The sequence below is a fragment of the Scyliorhinus torazame genome, chromosome 1 (assembly GCF_047496885.1).
Source record: "Scyliorhinus torazame isolate Kashiwa2021f chromosome 1, sScyTor2.1, whole genome shotgun sequence".
Classification (NCBI taxonomy): domain Eukaryota; kingdom Metazoa; phylum Chordata; class Chondrichthyes; order Carcharhiniformes; family Scyliorhinidae; genus Scyliorhinus; species Scyliorhinus torazame.
The window spans coordinates 109,588,308-109,609,107 of record NC_092707.1 but is presented as its reverse complement, the minus strand read 5'-3'; the positions used below and the strand labels follow the sequence as shown (position 1 = coordinate 109,609,107).

The window sequence follows — 20,800 nt, the reverse complement described above, 5'->3', positions numbered from 1 at the left end:
GTAAGATGTTAAAACATGCTGCTGTGCAGAGGGACCTGGGTGTGCTGGTGCACGAGTCGCAAAAAGTTGGTGTGCAGGTGCAACAGGTGATTAAGAAGGCTAATCGAGTTTTGTCTTTCATTGCTAGAGGGATGGAGTTCAAGACTAGGGAGGTTATGCTGCAATTGTATAGGGTGTTGGTGAGGCCGCATCTGGAGTATTGTGTTCAGTTTTGGTCTCCTTACCTGAGAAAGGACATATTGGCGCTGGAGGGAGAAGGATGCGGGGGGGATCTTATTGAAACATATAAAATTATGAAGGGAATAGATAGGATAGATGCGGGCAGGTTGTTTCCACTGGTCGTGGAAAGCAGAACTAGGGGGCATAGCCTCAAAATAAGGGGAGGTAGATTTAGGACGGAGTGTAGGAGGAACTTCTTCACCCAAAGGGTTGTGAATCTCTGGAATTCTTGCCCAGTGAAGCAGTTGAGGCTCCTTCTTTAAACGTTTTTAAGAAAACGATAGATGCCTTTGTAAAGAATAAAGGGATTCGGGGATATGGTGTACGGGCCGGAGAGTGGAGCTGAGTCCACAAAGATCAGCCATGATCTCATTAAATGGCGGAGCAGGCTCGAGGGACCAGATGGCCTACTCCTGTTCCTAGTTCTTATGTTCTTATGTCACCAACACTTGAAATAGTGCAACACTATATTATTGAATCATTAACTGTTGTAACATACTCTGACTGTGGGTTAACACGATACTAGCTTTAACTAAAGACCTTTGCCTTGTCCTAACCAGTCGATGCACTCAGCACATGGTGAATGTCTGTGCTGCAGGCTGTGAGCTCTGTCCTCCTAGCTAGCTGCAGCTCGAATGAACGGGAACTCTGATGCCCCCTGTCTTTATAGTGCGTGTGCTCTAACTGGTGATTGGTGTTGTGTGTGTTGATTGGTCCCACTGTGTGTCCATCAGTGTGTGTCTGCACCATGATACACTGGTGTATATTATGACAGGTGGAGGACTTCACTGCCTGTAATAACCTGCACAGGACTCATCCAGCTGGGGATGGTTGTTCCCTGTTCTCAATTGGACTGAGTTAACCCAGAGCTAGCATAAAAGGCAGGCAGCTGTGGAGCCAGCTTAAAAAGAATGAGGACCCAGTGAAAGATAACCGGGCCCTGTGCTTGTATGATGCTGTTGCTGAAATAAAAGACTTTTAAGAAGCTTCTTGGACTCCCCTGGCTTTATCAAACTGCCAAAGAAGATGGGATTGGCGCTGTCGGGGTGCTGCTTATTCGGCTGAGCTACGTCCCTGGAATTTTTTTAAAAAAATTTTAGAGTACCCAATTCATTTTTTCTAATTAAGGGGCAATTTAGCGTGGCTAATCCACCTACCCTGCACATCTTTGGATTGTGGGGGTGAAACCCCTGCAGGCATGGGGAGAATGTGCAAACTCCACACACACAGTGACCCAGGGCTGGGATTCGGGGCCGGGATTCGAACCTGGGTCCTCAGTGCCATAGGCAGCAGTGCTAACCAATATGCCACCATGCTGCCCCCTGGAATTTTTTTTTAACGTGTGGACTACAGTACAGAGGTTTTTTTGTTGTGTTTTTTTTTCGGAGGGTCGAGTTTCTTTGATGCTGTTGCTGAAGTATAGGACTTTTAAGAAGCTTGTTGGACTCCCCTGGCTTTATTAAACTGCCCATCACCAAAAGTCACAAATGTCAGAATAAGGGATCAACCCATTTGTGACTGAGATGAGAATTTTTTCACCTCTGAAATTCTCCACCCCAGAGAGCTGTGGATGCTAGGTCGTTGAGTATATTCAAGACAGATAGACATTCCGCCAAAAGGAAGGAGCCCACACTGAGTTGCAAGGTTAAACAGGAGGTTTATTTCTAGTACAGCAGTCTCCCAAGAAAGTACCGGTTGCTTCTAGGCCAGCCGGTTTTATAGCGGAAACCCTAGGTAGTTCCGCCCCTAGGGATTCTGGGAAGACCAGATCCCCGACGCCGTAGTCTTCGGCATGGTCCAGATTATAACAGATTTTTGGAAACTCAGAGAACCGTGCGGGTGGGGTCAGTAGATGATATTGTGGGGTCCGTTGGAGGATGGACAGAAATGAAAACTTTGCTGCTTATTCCCAAAGTTTCGCATCCATAAAGAAGTGCAGCTCCTGCAAATTTCCTGCAGTTCAGCAGTTTGAACGGACTCAAATTTATACCCAGCCCTTTGAACAGAACAGGATGCAATCATATTTCTGCTGTGCTTTGATATTTTTGCCATTGTGTTTCTTCACTGAGACCTGATGTATATTTTCTGCATCCTTCATTGGGTTACCACTATAGTTCCCAGTCTTTTAAGTGTTCGACTGTCAGAATCATGTGCACATTGCCTCAAAACGCTTTTTTTTGTAGCCTGAATGTTTAGTGTAATTCTGAAGTACTGAAAGTATACTCAGTCCAAATGGAAATAGTCCCAATGCCCATCAGACAAATTTATAGCTGTCTGTTCAATGCCAACCATCTGGTTTCCCCAGATGGAATGATTTTCCAAGACGGAGTGTTCTATTTTATTAATTAAGAAAAGTTAATGGGAAATAATTTCAATAGAGATTGATGGTCCAAAGTAGAGGGGAAAGTTATTTCTAAAATTTCTTTAGTTTTGCCTTTTTTTTAAACAGTATTAGTACCACAATACACTAAATCTGCATTTGTGTCATTAATCTGACACCGAATCCATCACAGGAAATTGCTGCCATTCCTCATGACATGCATACATAGAAAATAGAAGCAGGAATAAGCCCTTCGAGCCTGCTCCGCCATTCATTATGATCATTGCTGATCATCAAATTCAATACCCTAATCCCGCCTCCCTCCCCCCGAAGCCATTGATCCTTTTAACCCCAAGAACAAAATCTAAATCCTTCTTAAAATCACAATGTTTTGGCCTCAGCTACTTTGTGTGGTAGTGAATGCCACAAATTCACCACTCTCTGGGTAAAGAAATTTCTCCTCACCTCAGTCCCAAAAAGTTTACCCCTTATTCTCAAACTGAGTCCCCACCATCCAGAACATTCTTTCTGAATCTACCCTGTCTAATCCTGTTAGAATTTTATAAATTTCTCTGAGAGAAACTTTCACTCTTTTAAACTCCGCTGAATATAATCCTAATTGACTTAATCTCTCCTCATATGACAGTCCTGCCAATGCATGAATCAGCCTGGTAAACCTTAGCTACACTCCCTCTATAGCAATTAAATCCTTCCTTAGATAAGGACACCAAAACTGCACACAATACTCCAGATGTGGTCTCATCAATGCTCTGCACGATTGCAGCAAAACATCCCTATTCCTATACTCAAATCCTCTCACTATGAAGGGCAACATACCATTTGCTCTTTTTACTGCCTGCTGTCCCTGCATGCTCACTTTTAGCGACTGATGCACAAGGATACCAAGGTCTTTCTGAGTATCCACCTCTCTCAATTTACACCATTTCAAGTAATAATTTGCCTCCCTATTTTTGCTACTGAAGTGGATAACCTCACATTATCCACATTATACTGCATCTGCCATGCATATGCCCACTCAGCATGTCCAAATCTCGCTGAAATATCTCTGCATCCTCCTCCCAACTCACCCTTCCACCCAGCTTTGTATAATCTGCAACTTTGAAGATAATATACTTAGTTCCCTCGGCTAAATCATGAATATATAATGTTAACCGCTGGGGTCTTTGCACTGATCCCTGAGGTACCCCACTAGCGACCTGCCATTTGGGGAAAAAGGCCCATTTATTCCATCTCTTTGCTTCCTGTCTGCTAACCAGCTTTCTATCCATCTCCAGACACTACCCACAATTCCATGCACTTTAACAGGCAGGAGATACAAAAGGCTGAGAGCAGTCAATAGCAGATTCAAAAACAGCTTCTGCCTTGCTATTAACAGACTCCTGAACGACCCTCTTATGAACTGAACTGATCTCTCCACGCATCTTCTCTACAGAGTAGCACTACACTCCGTATGCTTTATTCAATGCTTATGTCTATGTATTTACATTGTGTATTTGTCGTGTGTCCTATGTTTTTCATATATGGAACGATCTACCTGGACTGAACACAGAAAATACTTTTCACTGTATTTCGGTACACATGACAAATCTAAATCTAATCTCTTATGTGAGACCTCCGTTGAAGGTTTGGAAAGTCTAAATAAACCACATACACTGGTTCTTCCTCGTCAACTCTACTAGTTACGTCCTCAAAGAATTCCAGTAGATTTGTCAAGCATGATTTCCCTTTTGTAAATTCAAACTGACTTTGTCTTATTATACTGCTGCTTTCCAAATTGCTGTGCTATGGAATCCTTGATAATGGACTCTAGTAACTTCTCTACTTCCGACGTTAGGCTCACTGGTCTATAGTTCCCTGTTTTCTCTCTACCTCCCTTTCTGATTAGCGGCTTCTTCGCTACCTCCAATCGGTAAGAACAATTCCAGAGTTCAAAGAATTTTGGAAAATGACCACCAATGGATCAACTATTTTTAGGGCCACTTCCTTGAGTAATCAGGTCCTGGAGATTTATCAGCCTTTAATCCCATCAATTTCCCTAAAACCAATACTCTACGAATAGTAATTTCCTTCAGCTCATCACTAGAACTTGTGTTTCTCAGAACTTCCGGTACATTATTCATGTCTTCCTTTGTGAAGACAGAAGCAAAGAACAAATTTAGTATCTCAGCCATTTCTTTGTTTCCTGTTATGAATTCCCCCGTTTCTGACTGTAAGGGGCCTACATTTGTTTATGTCAATATTTTTCTCTATGTACCTACATAAACTTATACAGTCCGTTTTTATGTTTCCCGCTAGCTTACTTTCATACTCTATTTTCCCCTTCTTAATCAATCCCTTGGTCTGCCTTTGCTGAATTTTAAACTGCTCCCAATCCTCAGATCTATTGCCTTTTCTTGTCAATTTGTATGTTTCTTCTTTGAATCTAATACTATTTCTAATTTCCCTTGTAAGCCACAGTTCCCTTTCCACTCTTCTGCCAAATAGGAATGAACAACTTTTGGAATTCATCTATTCGTTCCTTGAATGCCTGCCATTGCTTGACCATTATCCTTTCTTTCAGAAATGTTTCCCAGTCCATCGTAGTCAACTCATGCCTCATACCATCATAGTTACCTTTATTGAAATTCAGGACCCTGGTCTCAGAATCAACTACCTCACTGTCCACCTCGATAAAGAATTCAATGAAATTATGATCACTCATCCTCGAGGTTTCTCACAATTAGATTGCCAACTAATCCTTTCTAATTGCACAATATCCAGTCCAGGGCAGCCTGTTCCCTTGTTGGTTCCTCAACGTCTTGGTCCACAAAACCATGCCGTATATACTCCAGAAATTCCTCCTCTGTTGTACTGTGATTAATTTGACTCACCCAATCTGTATGCAGATTAAAGTCACCCAACACAGATGTTCCTTTATCACGTGCCTCTCTGATTTCCTGTCTAATGCTATTCCCAACATTGCTACTGCAGTTTGGTGGACCATATACCACCCCCATGAATGGTTTTTGCCCCTTGTATTTCTTAAACGACCCATACAAATTCCACATCGTCTGTGCTAATATCTTCTCTCAATATTGTATCAATATCTTTTTTTAATCAACAATACAACTCCACCATCTTTTCTTTCCTGTCTCTTTCCTAAACGCTGAATAACCCTCAATCTTTAATTCCCATCCTTGGTCATCTTGGAAGCATACATCCGTAATCCCAACTATAGCATACCCCTTTACATCTATCTGCGCAGCTAATTCATCCAGTGTTACAAAGGTTAGAACCCACATTCAACTTAGGGTTGAAGAATTCTTACTGCTTAGGGTTTTCTCAGTTCAAGTAAACAAAGTTATACTCTTCTGTATGAGCGACAGAGCAAGTCAATGTTAGAACTCTCCTATGGCCAACTTTGAATTTCCATTTATTTTAAACAGGGAAGAGAGGAAAGATCCATTGTCAGCACTGGCTCGCGAGTATGGTGGCTCCAAGAGGAACGCGCTCCTGAAATGGTGTCAGAAGAAGACGGAAGGTTATCAAGTAAGTGAGCAACATGCTGTATCTAATTTTCCTTATTCGGCACATGAAAGGGAGTGTTTTGAAATGTATGGTTCAAGAAAAGTGGGAAAAAAAGAAAAGGATTCTGAAAAATATCTGACTGATTGAAGTAAGTTACTTATGATTTTGAATCTCTCAAAAAGGAATTTGATCTGAAGAATAGCACTGTATACCTGGTTTGGTTTCATGTCAGTGGCTGATTGCTCATGGCCCATGCAATCACTTTCCCTGTGGCAGTCTATCCTAAATCTTTGTTCTATTCTCTTGAAACTCACAAATAAGTTTTCTGATGACAGCTTTGGGACATCCTGGAAGTTGCTGTATGAATACAAATTCATTATTTTTTTCAAAAGAGTGATTCAAGTGGCAAAATAGATCTAAATAAACAGGCAGAGGAATAGCTGCCAAATGTAGGCGAGGGCGAAGATATTTTAATGGTACAGCTGGAACTTGTGCTTTTCAGTGTTGAAAGGAGATTTCTGAGAGGTAATCATATCGACTGATAATCAGATCAGTGAATGGAAATGGTCAATCTTGTGCATTACATAAATTGTGAGCTTTTCTTCAAAGGTTGATGGTGGTGGGAAATGTCAAAGGGGCATGGACAGATTGTGAGTGGACAAAACTGGTAGATGAGGTTTAATAGTGAAATGTGTGAGGTCATCCACTTTAGATCCAAGATAAACATGAACATGTTTGACTAAATAGAGACTTGCAACTGAGGAAGAGCAAAGAAATAAAGCTGTTCTACGCAAATCGCATTTTAACATAATAAAATGTCCCAGGTACTTCCCAAAAGCATTATAAAACAAAGTACATTGAGCCACATTTTAGGTCAGGTGACCAAAAGCTTGCTCCAGGAGGTAGGTTTTAAAAAGTATCTCTTTTCCCCCCCATTTTTTAAATTTAGAGTACCCAATTAATTTTTTCCAATTAAGGCGCAATTTAGCGTGGCCAACTCACCTACCCTGCACATCTTTGGGTTGTGGGGGTGAAACCCACGCAAACATGGGGAGAATGTGCAAATTCCACACGGACAGTGTCCCAGGGCCGGGATCGAACCTGGGACCTCGGCACTGGTTTTGAGAAGTATCTTGAAGAAGGTAGTGAAGTAGAAAGGAATTCCAAGTGAAGGCATGACCACCAGTGGTGGAGCAATTATGATTGGGGATGCACAAGGGGCCAGAATGAGAGGAACACCGGTATCAGGCGGCATGGTAGCACAGTGGTTAGCACTGTTGCTTCACAGCGCCAAGGACCTAGGTTCGATTCCCGGCTTGGGTCACTGTCTGTGCGGAGTGTGCATGTTCTCCCCATGTCTGTATGGGTTACCTCCACGTGCTCCCGTTTCCTGTCCCAAGTCCCAAAAGACATGCTTGTGAGCTGAAGTAGGCATTCTGAATTCTCCCTCAGTGTACCTGAGCAGGCGCCGAGGGGCTTTTTACAATAACTTCATTGCAGTGTTAATGGAAGCCAATTTGTGACACGAATAAAGATTATTATTATCTCAGAGGGTTGTGGGGTTAAAGGAGTTTACAGGGAGATGGGGAGGGGTGAGGCCCTGGAGGGATTTGGAAATGAGGATGAGAATTTTAAGTAAGAGAGCTTAATCTTAAATTAGAACTAAACCGTTCAGGAGTGAAGTCAGGAACCACCGTCTTAAAATGTGATTGATTTCCTGAAAGATCATGCATGCTGAGGAGCAGTTGGCGCTTTCAGGCTGAAATTGGCAGATTTTGAGTAAGAAAGGGTATCAGGGGCATAGAACTAAGATCGGGAATTGGTTTTAAGGTGAGCCGTGTTCTAATTAAACACAAGCAGCTTGTTGGAATTAATCACGTACTCTGTTCCAATGTTTCAACAAGAGCTATTAGAAATGAAATGGGATCCCAGAATGATTAGTGGGAGTATAAATCTGGAGTAATTCACTCTGGAAATGCATACCAGGGCAATTCCAGAATTTTTGATTCCTTCTTTCAAGTTTCCAGCATCTGCAGTGTTTTGCTTTTTTCATTTACTTTTGGATACCTTTAGGAATCTAAGATGGTCAAGTAGTCTTCCTCATCCAAATTGTCTTGTGATTAAGTTGGAATAAAAACTGATGACTGCAACATTTCTTACAATGCATGTTCATAAAAAATGCATTTTCTGAGTAGTTTGCTCTGATATGGTTTACATAAACTCTTAAGTGCAATCTCTGAGAGAAATAAATGTTTAATGTTTAAATTAAGAAGAAATGAAATTCCCTTTTTCTTGCCAGCTCTCTCCCTGAAAATTCTGATTCTCACTCGGAGACAATTCAATGGGCAGCAACAGGACCTGGCACCTTGGCCAGACTGGAGGTGATGTGATGAGGATTGGGAGCCCTGGTTTATTACTCAGATGTGCTCACCCATTCTCTGTTACTCACATTAATTAAACCATTATTAAAACAGCAGCTGAAACCCAGTTTGAGACCACCAAACGCAGGACTGACTTGACTATGCAGTAGGACTTTCTGTTATATGTGACTCGGGCTACAATGGACAGTGTTGTCAAAAACCTTGGGTAGAAAATGGTAATTCCCCCTCCCCCAAACCTACTGTTAAATCACAGAAAAGAAAGCCATCTCTCTGAGAAGCACCTTAGACACACATTTAGCCCCTTGAGATTTTTCCACCATTCAATAAGATTGTGGCTGACCTTAACTCAATATTTGCTTCTTTGACCCATATCCTTCAATACCCTTTATCCATCAAAAATCAACCCATCTTAGGTTCCAGCACCATGTCTGGGAGATTTCATCTTGTGGGGATCAGACATTACAACAATATTACCTTTACAACTTTCCTGCACTTTCTATGCCACCCCAATCACCCATAATGAATTGACCTCTGGTCTGTACTTTCCTGTAACTTTATTTTTGGATCGGTTTTCCAATATTTTTGTAATTAACGCAAGGAATTTTCAAGAATTAAATCCATTGGAATTGCCTGGTGGACTTGGCTTCTGTGTTTATACCTTGAGGGAGTTGCAAAGGAACATGCCAGTGTTCACATTGGTGCTGTCACTGGCACAGAGGCAGCTTGGCCTTGGAGCTGGTCACAGACAGTTTCCACTATTCGTTTAGACCTGTTCAAGAGACAAGCGCACAGAATGAATCACTTATTCTCAAAGCAGGAATATTTTACCCAGACTTGCATTGCCCGCTCTGAACTCCCCCACCCACCCCCCAAAAAAAAAAACCCACAAAAGAATGCCTCAGGTCATTGCGCATCATTATAGTTATGATATAAGAGAGAGAATCACAGAGAGCAACTTATACAAAAACTTGTATTTACATAATGCTTTTAACATAAAACATCCCAAAGTGCTTCACTGGAGCATTATGAAGCAAACTTTGACACACTACCACATTAGGCAATAGTAGGGCAGATTGCCAAAAGCTTGTTCTAATGATGCAGTGATTAAAATTGGGGGGCTGGAGCAGTTAGAAGTAGATGAATGCAGGTATCTGAGGGTGTGGGCTAGAGGATGTTACAGTACTATAGAGAGGCAAGGCCACGGAGGAATTTGAAAACAAGGATGCAAATTTTAAAATTAAGGCATTGCTTGAATGGGAGCTAATATAGTTTGGCGAGCAAAATTGTGGATGACTTTGAGTTTAGGGAGGTTAAAATGTGGGAGACCAGGCAGGAGTAGGTTGCAAGCATCAAGTTCAGAGGTAACAAAGGCATGAATGAGGCTTTCAACAACAGATTAGCTGAGTCATATTATTAAAGTGGAAGTAAGCAGTCTTAGTAATCTAATGATGTGGATATGGAGTTGGAAGCTAATTTCCTGGTCAATCCCCAATTCCCTTACTTAGGGAATATGGTCGAGTTGGTGATGACCGAGTGGTAAAAGATATCGTCACGTGGAGAGGCTTAATTTAGAGGGAAGATAAGCCAAGGGCAGCCAGAGTTAGCTGACTTCCGGAAGCAATATGGGGGGAGTAACCAAGCTAGAGGGGGATCTAGCGGGGGGGGGGGGGATTAACTGGGTTGCTGCTGCTGAGTGCAAGGGGGAGCTGGTAAGAGATGAGGTGATCGGGGCGGGAAGGCGCTGCCTGGGGGACAGACGGGTGCGCGGGACCTGGATGGGGAGACGGCCTAAAAAAGGGGATGACTAGTCGACGGGGGGGGGGGGGGGGGGGGGTAGGGAATGGCCCCCCAATCCGGCTGATCACGTGGAATGTGAGAGGCTTAAATGGGCCGATTAAGAGGGCACGGGTGTTTGCGCACTTAAAGAGACTGAAGGTGGTCGTAGTCATGCTCCAGGAGACTCCCCTGAAGGTGGCGGATCAGGTTAGATTAAGAAAAGGATGGGTGGGACAGGTATTCCACTCAGGGTTGGACGCGAAAAACAGAGGGGTGGCAATATTGGTGGGGAAACGTGTATCATTTGAGGCTAAGAATATAGTGGTGGACAGTGGGGACAGATATGTGATGGCGAGTGGCAGACTGCAGGGAGAGGCGGTTGTGCTGGTGAATGTATATGCCCCGAACTGGGATGACGCGGGATTCATGAAGCGAATGCTGGGACGTATCCTGGACCTGGAGGTGGGAAGCTTGGTACTGGGGGAGGATTTTAGCACAGTGCTGGATCCAGGGCTAGACCGGTCCAGATCCAGGACCGGGAGAAGGCCGGCAGCGGCCAAGGTGCTTAAGGGATTTATGGAACAAATGGGGGGAAGTGGATCCGTGGAGATTCGCCAGGCCGATGGCTAAAGAGTTCTCTTTCTTCTCCCACGTCCATAAGGTATACTCCCGCATAGACTTTTTCGTTTTGGGAAGGGGCACTGATCCCGAAAGTGGCAGGACGGAGTACTCGGCCATAGCCGTTTCAGACCACGCCCCGCATTGGGTGGATTTGGAACTAGGAGAGGAAAGGGAGCAGCGCCCACTCTGGCGACTAGATATGGGACTACTGGCAGACGAGGGGGTCTGCGGAAGGGTGAGGGGGTGTATTGAGCGATACCTGGAGGTCAACGACGATGGGAGGTTCAGGTGGGGGGTAGTATGGGAAGCGCTGAAGGCGGTGGTTAGAGGAGAGCTGATCTTCATCAGAGCACACAAGGGGAAACAAGAGGGCAAAGAAAGAGAGAGATTAGTGGGGGAAATTTTGAGGGTGGATAAAAAATATGCGAAGGGCTATACAGAGAAAGACGAAGACTACAGACGGAGTTTGACCTGCTGACCACGGGAAAGGCAGAGGCACAGTGGAGGAAGGCACAGGGGATGCAATATGAGTATGGGGAAAAGGCGAGCCGGCAGTTGGCCCACCAACTTCGGAAGAGGATAGCGGCGAGAGAGATCGGGGGAGTTAGAGACGAAACGGGAAATATGGAGCAGAGAGCAGGGAAAGTGAACGAGGTGTTCAAGACCTTTTATGAGAGGCTATATAAGTCCCAACCCCCGGGGGGAAAAGAAGGAATGTTACACTTTCTGGACCAGCTAAGGTTCCCGAAGGTGAAGGGGCAGGAGGTGGCAGGTCTGGGGGCGCCAATCGAGGTGGATGAGGTGATTAAAGGACTGGGGAACATGCAGGCAGGGAAGGCCCCGGGACCAGACGGGTTTCCGGTGGAATTCTACAGGAAGTATGTGGATCTGTTGGCCCCGCTCTTGGCGAGAACCTTTAATGAGACTAAGGGAAGGGGGATGCTACCCCCGACAATGTCGGAGGTGACAATATCGCTAATCCTGAAACGAGATAAAGACCCGCTGCAATGCGGCTCATACAGGCCTCTCTCACTCCTAAATGTAGATGCCAAACTGCTGGCAAAAGTGATGGCGACAAGGATAGAGGATTGCGTCCCAGGGGTGGTGCATGACGACCAGACAGGGTTTGTAAAGGGGAGACAACTGAATGTTAATGTACGAAGGTTGCTGGGGGTGATGATGACGCCCCCACCGGAGGGGGAGGCAGAGATAGTGGCGGCGATGGATGCAGAGAAGGCATTCGATAGGGTAGAGTGGGACTATCTGTGGGAGGTGCTGAAGAGGTTTGGGTTCGGTGAGGGGTTTATTAGATGGGTCAGACTCTTATATGGGGCCCCGATGGCAAGCGTAGTCACAAACCGGCAAAGATCGGGGTATTTTCGGCTACATAGGGGTACAAGACAAGGGTGTCCCCTGTCCCCGTTACTGTTCGCGTTGGCAATTGAACCACTGGCCATAGCGCTGAGGGATTCTAAGAAGTGGAGGGGGGTGCTTAGAGGGGGAGAGGAGCACCGAGTGTCGCTCTACGAAGATGATCTACTGCTATACGTTGCGGACCCGGTAGAGGGGATGCCAGAAGTAATGCAGATACTTGGGGAGTTTGGAGAGTTCTCGGGATACAAACTAAATATGGGGAAGAGCGAGCTTTTTGTAATGCACCTCGGGGAACAGGTAAGGGGATAGATGCTCTGCCGCTGAGGAGAATGGAGAGGAACCTCCGATACCTGGGGATCCAGGTGGCCAGGAACTGGGGAACCCTGCATAGACTTAACCTGACGCGACTGGTGGAGCAGATGGAGGAGGACTTTAAGAGGTGGGACATGGTGCCGCTATCGCTGGCGGGCAGAGTGCAGGCAGTTAAAATGGTGGTCCTTCCGAGGTTTCTTTTCGTGCTTCAGTGCCTCCCCATTCTGATCACAAAGGCCTTTTTTAAAAAAATAGACAGGAGCATTACGAGCATTGTGTGGGCAGGAAAGACCCCGAGAGTAAAGAGGGAGTTCCTGCAGCGCAGTAGGGACAGAGGGGGACTGGCGCTGCCGAGTTTGAGCGACTACTACTGGGCCGCCAATGTGTCGATGGTCTGTAAGTGGATGAGGGAGGAAGAGGCAGCAGCGTGGAAGAAGCTGGAGATGGCGTCCTGTAAGGGAACGAGCCTAAAAGCGCTGGTGACGGCGCTGCTGCCGTTCTCCCCAAAAAGGTACACCACAAACCCAGTGGTGGTGGCAACCTTGAGGATCTGGGGGCAGTGGAGGCGACACAGGGGAGTGACGGGTGCCTCGGTGTGGTCCCCGATAAGGAATAACCACAGGTTTGTCCCAGGGAGGATGGATGGGGGGTTCCAGTGTTGGCAATGAGCAGGAATTAGGAAGCTGAGGGACCTGCTTATAGACGTGACGTTTGCAAGTCTGGGAGCGCTAGAAGAAAAATATAGGTTGCCCCTGGGGAACGCCTTCCGGTATATGCAAGTGAGGGCATTTGCGAGGCAACAGGTGAGGGAATTTCCGCAGCTCCCGACGCAGGGGATCCAAGATAGAGTGATTTCTGGGGTATGGGTCGGAGAGGGCAAAGTGTCCGAAATATACCGGGAGATGAGGGACGAGGGGGAGGTGATGACAGAGGAGCTGAAGGGAAAATGGGAAGATGAGCTGGGGGAAGAGATTGAGGAGGGGCTATGGGCTGATGCCCTAAGTAGGGTAAATTCCTCATCCTCGTGTGCCAGGCTTAGCCTGATTCAATTTAAGGTTCTACATAGAGCACATATGACGGGAGCAAGACTGAGCAGGTTTTTCGGGGTGGAGGACAGGTGTGGGAGGTGCTCGGGAAGCTCGGCGAACCACACACACATGTTCTGGTCGTGTCCGGCACTGCATGAGTTCTGGGGGGGGCGTGGCAAGGGTAATTTCAAAGGTGGTGAAGGTCCGGGTCAAGCCAGGCTGGGGGTTAGCTATATTTGGGGTTGCGGAAGAGCCGGGAGTGCAGGAGGCGAAAGAGGCCGATATTTTGGCCTTTGCGTCCCTAGTAGCCCGGCGTAGGATTCTACTCATGTGGAAGGAAGCGAAACCCCCAGGCGTGGAGGCCTGGATAAACGACATGGCAGGGTTCATAAGATTGGAACAAATAAAATTTGTGTTGAGAGGATCGGCTCAGGGGTTCTCCAGGCGGTGGCAACCGTTCCTTGACTATCTCGCGGAACGATAATGAAAAGATAGAAATGACAGCAGCAGCAACCCAGGGGGGAGGGGGGGGGGGAGCACTATTTTGTGTTTATGCTATTTGCTTTTTTTTTTCTTCTTTTGTTTTCTTTATTAGCTCGCTATATTATTTAAATAATGTTATTTACCAGTTAATGTATAATCCCTTGTTGAGTTGTAAAAATAGAAAACATTTTGTTTGAAAAATTTTAATAAAATATATACTTTTAAAAAAATTTAGAGGGAAGATGTTACCACCATCAGCCAGTTTCCATCAAAGTCATGACATTGATGCAGCCACCCACGATAAGCTCATTAATGGCAAAGGCTTTATAAGTGAATAGATATCCTGGAGGAAATGCATTTGGAGTGGTGAGAGCTGATCTACTGGCAGATTCATTGGGAGGAGAAAAATGGACAGGAAAAGATTGGTGAAATTGACCCCGTGGACAAGATGCGTGGGAGGACGTTCAGTGAGAGAGTCAAATGGGAACATTGAGGTTGCTGTGTGTGCTGAGTGCTGTGTTCAGCTCCCACAAGGATAGCAAAGAAAGCAGAGAGGAAAGCTGCTGGCTTGTATCAGAGAGAGTCAAGTCTCTGATCACAGTGAGAGAGCATTAAGAGCACTGAAGATTATGAACAAGAAATTGGGAGGGCAGAGTACCTGAGAGGGGAGAAGTGAAAGGAGGATTGAAGTTAGAAGAGAGAGACCCAGCAGGAGTGAAGAGAAAGTAAATTAAAAAAAAGAAAAAAATAGAAATAGCAATGGTGCGTTTAAGTACAGAGCAGAAGTCAAAATGCAAGCGTGAATGGATGCAGGGAAAACTTGGTCTTGTTGCTTTGTAGCTATCACGGTAATAAAAGCCTGGTAGCAAACAGGAAATGGAAAAGCAAACAATAGGAGGAAATCCAGAATTAAAGTCTGATGCCTCATGGCGAGGTATGATTGATGTGGATAGGATGGAGTCAATATGGAGGATCAACAAACTGATTGTCTGTGTTTGAAAATGAGTGTCGTGAGTATATAGTGACATTGTTGAGGGTAGAAAATTGAAGGATGCCCTGATGAAGATAAGAGGCAAGAAGTGCGCAGAATGTATGGAGGACCGAAAGATGATGGCAAAGATGGTGATCAGCATAAAACTCGAAGTAGTGGAGCGATATGAGTTTTTACATGAGCTGTGTGCTTATTTTGTTTCCTATTGTATTATAGAATCTGGAGTGGGAATAATAGTATGCTACTAATAATTAGGACATAAGGATGTAACAAACCAAGTGGATAATGGGGATCCTGTCGATGGAGTATATCTGGACTTCCGGAAGGCGTTTGATAAGGTGCCCCACAGAAGGTTAATACACAAAGTTTGATCACATGGGGTTAGGGGTAATTTATTGGCTTGGATAGAAGATTCGCTGATAGACAGAAGACAGAGAGTCGGAATAAATGGATCTTTTTCTGAATGGCAAGATGTAACTAGTGGGGTGCCACATGGTTTGGTCCTTGGGCCCCAGCTATTTACAATCTATATTAACAACTTTGATACAGAAATAGAGCGTTCTATAGCCAAATTTGCAGATCACACCAAAATAGGTGGGGCAGTAAGTTGCAATGAGGAAATAAGAACCTTACAAATGGATATAGATAGGTTAGGTGAGTGGGCCCAAATGTAGCAGATGGAGTTCAAAGTGGGTAAGTGTGAGGTCATCCATTTTGGTCGGAAAAATGGAAATGCAACTTATCTGAATGGGGAGAGTCTTCGAAGTGCTCCAGTGCTGAGGGATCTGGGTGTCATATGCATGAGTCACAGAAAAACAGCATGCAGGTACAGCAGGCAATAAAGTAAGCAAATGAAATGTTGGCATTTATAGCTAAAGGAATAGAGTATAAAGGTGAGGAAATGTTTTTGAAACTATACAAGGCATTGGTGAGACTGCACCTGGAGTATTGTGTACCGTCTTGGTTCCCTTATTTGAATAAAGATGCAGTAGCATTGGAGGCATTTCAGAGGAGATTCACTAGATTGAGGGGTCGTATGAAGAGAAATGGAGCAGTTAGGCCTATACCCTCTAAAGTTTAGAAGAATAAGGGGAGATCAAATTGAGCTATATAAGATGAGAAAAGGTATGGATAAAGTAGATCTGGAGCAAAAGCTTCCACTTGTGGGGCATTCTAAAATGAGAGGTCATATTCCTCTGATAAAGGGTAGCAAATTTAAAACTGAGATGAGAAACTACTTCTCCAAAAGGGTCGCAAATCTATGGAATTCGCTATCCTGGAATGTAATGGATGCCGAGACAGTGAGCAAATTTAAGGAAGAGTTAGACAGATTTCTAATTCATAATGGGTTGAAGGATTATGGAGAACGGGCAGGACGGTGGAGATGAGGTCATGATGAGATCAGCCATGATCATATTGAATGGTGGAGCAGGCTCGAGAGGCTAATTTGCTCACTCTCCTAGTTCTTATGTTCTAAGAAAGAACTATTCTAATTCCACCTTCCAGCTCTTGGTATCTAGCCCTGTAGACAACAGCACCTCAAGCACAAATCTTGTGTTCTTGATTAATAAAGGGAATTCTTCAGAGATTATGGGGAGAAGACAGGAGAATGGGGATGAGGAACATATTGATAGAATGGATGAGCAGACTCGATGGGCCAAATGGCCCCATTCTTATCTAGATCTTATGGCCTAAGGCTCTGCAGATTTGAAATTATGGCAGACAATTGTCTGTGTCGAATTTCCTGCTCTCGCTGGTGGTGGTCTTGGAGGCAGGATGGGCATTTACTTCTTAAAGATTTCCATCCTGAACCCCACCACTGAAAACTCAGGCTGTGGAACCAGAAAGGCCTGATGAAGGGAACGGCAATGAGAGACCACATGGGATGGAAAGAATGAGGCAGGAGAGCCTTTTGATTACAAGTTTCTCTTTTCAATGAAGTTATATTTAAGGCAGACAGAGGCCACTCCCCCTTACATGGATCTCCAGGAGCAGACAAGAGGTTCTGTTCCACACATCAATCCCAGAAACTCCCATTTTGAAGCCATGTAGCCTTACATTGGGCTTCAGGGCAGATGGAGACCATGTCCCCTTCCATGTCTGCATGGGTTTTCTTCGAGTGCTCCGGTTTTCTCCCACATGTCCCGAAAGACGTGCTTGTTAGGCGAATTGGGCATTCTGAAATATCCCACAGTGTACCCGAACAGGTGCCGTAGTGTGGCAACTAGGGGATTTTCACAGTAACTTCATTGCAGTGTTAATGTAAGTCTACTTTGTGACAATAAAGATTATTATTATTACATTGGTATTCAGGGAAGATGGAGACCATGTCCCCTTACATTGAACTTCTAGGAGCAGACAAGAGGTTCTGTGTTTACACATCCATCCCAGAAACTTTCATTTTGAGGCTGAGATGGAGCATGAATGGGTCCCAATTGAGTTTGAAGCCACAGATATTGATTTTTTACTGAGATGCGCCTCAGGGCCATGCGCCTCAGGGCCATGCGTTTAGCTGTGTTGACAACTTTACAATTAATCCTTTTTTTAAAAAAAATTTTTATTCTCCTTTTTCACATTTTCTCCCACATTTACATCCACCAACAATAAACAATAATCAGCAAGATATGTCAGTCCCCATAATAACAACGATCCCATCTACCCACCAACCCCCAAACCTCAACCCGCATGTTTACATAAACAAATGGCAAAAAGGAATCATGGATTACCCGTAGTCACCCTTAATCTTACACGGCTCTCCCCCACCCCCCACCCCCCCCCACCGCAGGTCTGCAGCCCCTCCTGTCCACTGCCTCTTGTAAAACTCCTCCTCCCAACCTCGGTTCCTTCCCCCCAACTTTCCACCCTGGCTAGACCACTCGGACCCTGTTCTGCCAGGCTCCGATGGCCGCAGCCCCTTCCCCCACCTCACTCCCGTTCACTGGCCGGCTTAAACCAGCCAGCGTGGAGGCCCCCGCCCGGGTCCCTTTCCCACTTGCCCGGCCCTAGGAAAGCCCAAAGATCCCCTTTTAGCACACAAACCCCGCATATCCACCTACACCCCAAAGAACTCTCATTTCGAGTGAAAGTCCCGTCCCTTCCCTTGTCCAAATATATACCACATTGGCTCCTTTAATCTCTACACCCGCGCGCAGTGATACAAAAAAGAAGAAAATACAGTCATGAGGTTACATCGGCACATGGCCATTCCTCAATTTGTCAGTTCTGCCACAGTCCTTCTGCTTTCGCAAACTCCTCCGCTGCTTCCGCCGTTCCAAAATAAAAGTCCCTGAGTTTGTAAGTCACCCTCAGCTTCGCTGGATATACAATGCCGCACCGCACCTTACTAATGTACAGTGCCCTCTTCAGCCGGTTGAAGGCAGCCCGCCTCCTTGCCAGCTCCACCGTAAAGTCCTGGTATACACGTATACCAGCTCCAGCCCACTGCACCACCCGCTTCTGCTTGGCCCAGCTCAGGACCTTCTCCTTCACCCTGTACCTACGGAAGCACAGAGTCACTGCCCTTGGCGGCTCACCCGCCTTTGGTACAGGCCTCCACCACCGATGAGCCTGATCCAGTTCATATCGGGAGGGATCCTCCCCCAATAATTTTGCCAGCATCGCGGCAAAGTACTCAGTCGGCTTCGGTCCTCCAACTCCTTCGGGCAGCCCCACAATCCTCAAATTCTGTCGCCTGGATCTGTTTTCCAGGTCTTCCATTTTTACTTGCAGATCCTTGTTAGTATCCATCACCTTCCCCATCGAGGCAAGTTGATCACCGTGCTGCAATAACGTCTCCTCCACTTCCTTCAGCGCCTCCCCTTGCTCTCGCACCTCCGCCACTGCGCTCGCCACCTCCGTCCTCACCGGGGAAACCGCCTCCTCCACCAGCACACTCAAAACCTCCCTCATCTCCTTCCTCATCGTCTCCATGCATTTCGCAATCTGCACCAACTGCTTTTCAAATTCCGCAGCCATCACCTTAGTTATTTCTTCAGCCGTAAGCAGTGCGGCCTTCCCTGGTGCTCCAGCCTCCATTTTTCCTGGTGACCCCGCGGTGACCTTTCCACTCCCCGACGGACCTCCAGCTGTTTTTTTTCCGGCCGTTTTCTTGCTCACCCTCGACATTCTTCTTTGTTCCTTTTTTCCTCCTGTGTCTCCACTGTGCCTCCTCCGTGCCTTCTCCCTTCTGCCGCCTCCGCGGACCCTGGGACCGGGCTTAAAGCCCCGAAAATGCCGTTGCCGACCGGGAGACCTCCATTGTGCAGCCGCCTCCCGCCTGCCGTTACTGGAAGTCCTACAATTAATCCTTGAGAGTCCCCTTGGGTAATATGTATCTCTGAATGGGTAATAAATTCTGAGAGCTTTCTGTTTCTGTTGAACATTTATTTTATTAATTGCTGGTGCTGTTGTCTTACTTGATGCTGGCTTTCCATTAAACCCCTAGCCCTTTTGTTCGACGTGATTTTATGGATCGCAACTCGTATTATTATGTTCTGACTCAGACTAGCCATGCCATGTCACTGCAACTGGATCAACAAAATCTCCCCTTCCTTCAATGTCATGGAACCAGTGACAAATCAGAATCAATTGTGTAAAAGGGAGCTGTGTGTTAGAAAGGCTTTTTCTAAATCAGGCTGTTCAAAAGACTGGGAATGGATTTTTGACATGGTTTTGACATAATTCTTCTTCCTGTGAACACTAGTTGTGAGGTTGATACAGGATGGGAGGCCAATCAGTGTGAGGGCATTTCATTCACATTTACCTGATAACTTGTATCCTTCTTGTATTAATGTACTGTCTTGGGAGGCCAGATTGTATTGTCATTGAGTTAGTTTTGTACACCCTCCAAAAACAATCCTCCTCCACTGACCAGGGAGTGAGGTTTGATGCTGATTTTGATGGAAGCTTATATTTTACATCTGCTGCGATCAGGAAAGATCCACAGGTTGGTGAAGTCACGAGCGCAACTTTGAACCAGCTGCTCTGGAATATATCCAGGACAACAGGAAGAGAATTGAACCTACAGGATTTTGTTCATAAACTTCACTAACAATGAAAATCAGAAATTACAGGTCGTGAATTCTGTGGCTTAATTCTGTAACGGGGTTGGTTTACGTACCAAATTATGTGACTGGTTTAGACACCCAGTTAATTAAGCAAGCCTGTAAAGAACCTGAGCATTGATCAGTGTGGGGGAAACCCAGAATCTGATGTAAAAAATCTATCCATATTCTGAATATGGTGGAGATACTGAAATTTAAATTCTACCTGTTGATGTGCCTGACTCGGAAGGGCATATTTTCAGTGTGAATTCTAAAAGCGCACCGAGTTTAATGAAATCATTCCAGTCCCAAGGTATGAGTGGCCAGTGGAAAACAAATGTGAATTAAAAATAGAAAATGCTGAAAATACTCGGAAGTTACTCAGCTTTTCAAATAACAAATATGATCTGCTTGTGTGTTCTATTTAGTTACATTATAAGAACAATAAATAGGAGCAGGAAAGGATCATGTAAGTACCCGAATCTGGAACCTGCTACACCACTGAATGAGATCATGGCTTCTGATCTAATTCCACTTTCCTGCCGTATCTCATTGCAGTAAACCCTCACTTATAAGTTGTGGTTGTGTTCTTAAAGTAACAACTTTAAGTGGAACTTTTTTCAGTGAATCTTGTTACCCATAAAAATCATTGTTAAAGCCAGAGTTTAGTTCCATCAGACATTTCTTGCCTCGAAAAACCAATGTACAAGTTGAAATACTGTACC

The 20,800-nt window shown here is 45.2% G+C and overlaps 1 protein-coding gene across 8 annotated transcripts in view; it reads left to right on the top strand.

Moving 5' to 3' along the window:
* specc1la (sperm antigen with calponin homology and coiled-coil domains 1-like a) overlaps positions 1–20,800 on the top strand; it is a 520,876-nt gene that overhangs the window by 385,261 nt on the left and 114,815 nt on the right. For all 8 annotated transcript variants that reach the window (XM_072499675.1, XM_072499732.1, XM_072499723.1 and 5 more), the window contains exon 13: positions 5,986–6,088. In XM_072499675.1, the coding sequence (XP_072355776.1) occupies positions 5,986–6,088 (103 nt within the window). The remainder of the gene's footprint in view (positions 1–5,985; positions 6,089–20,800) is intronic.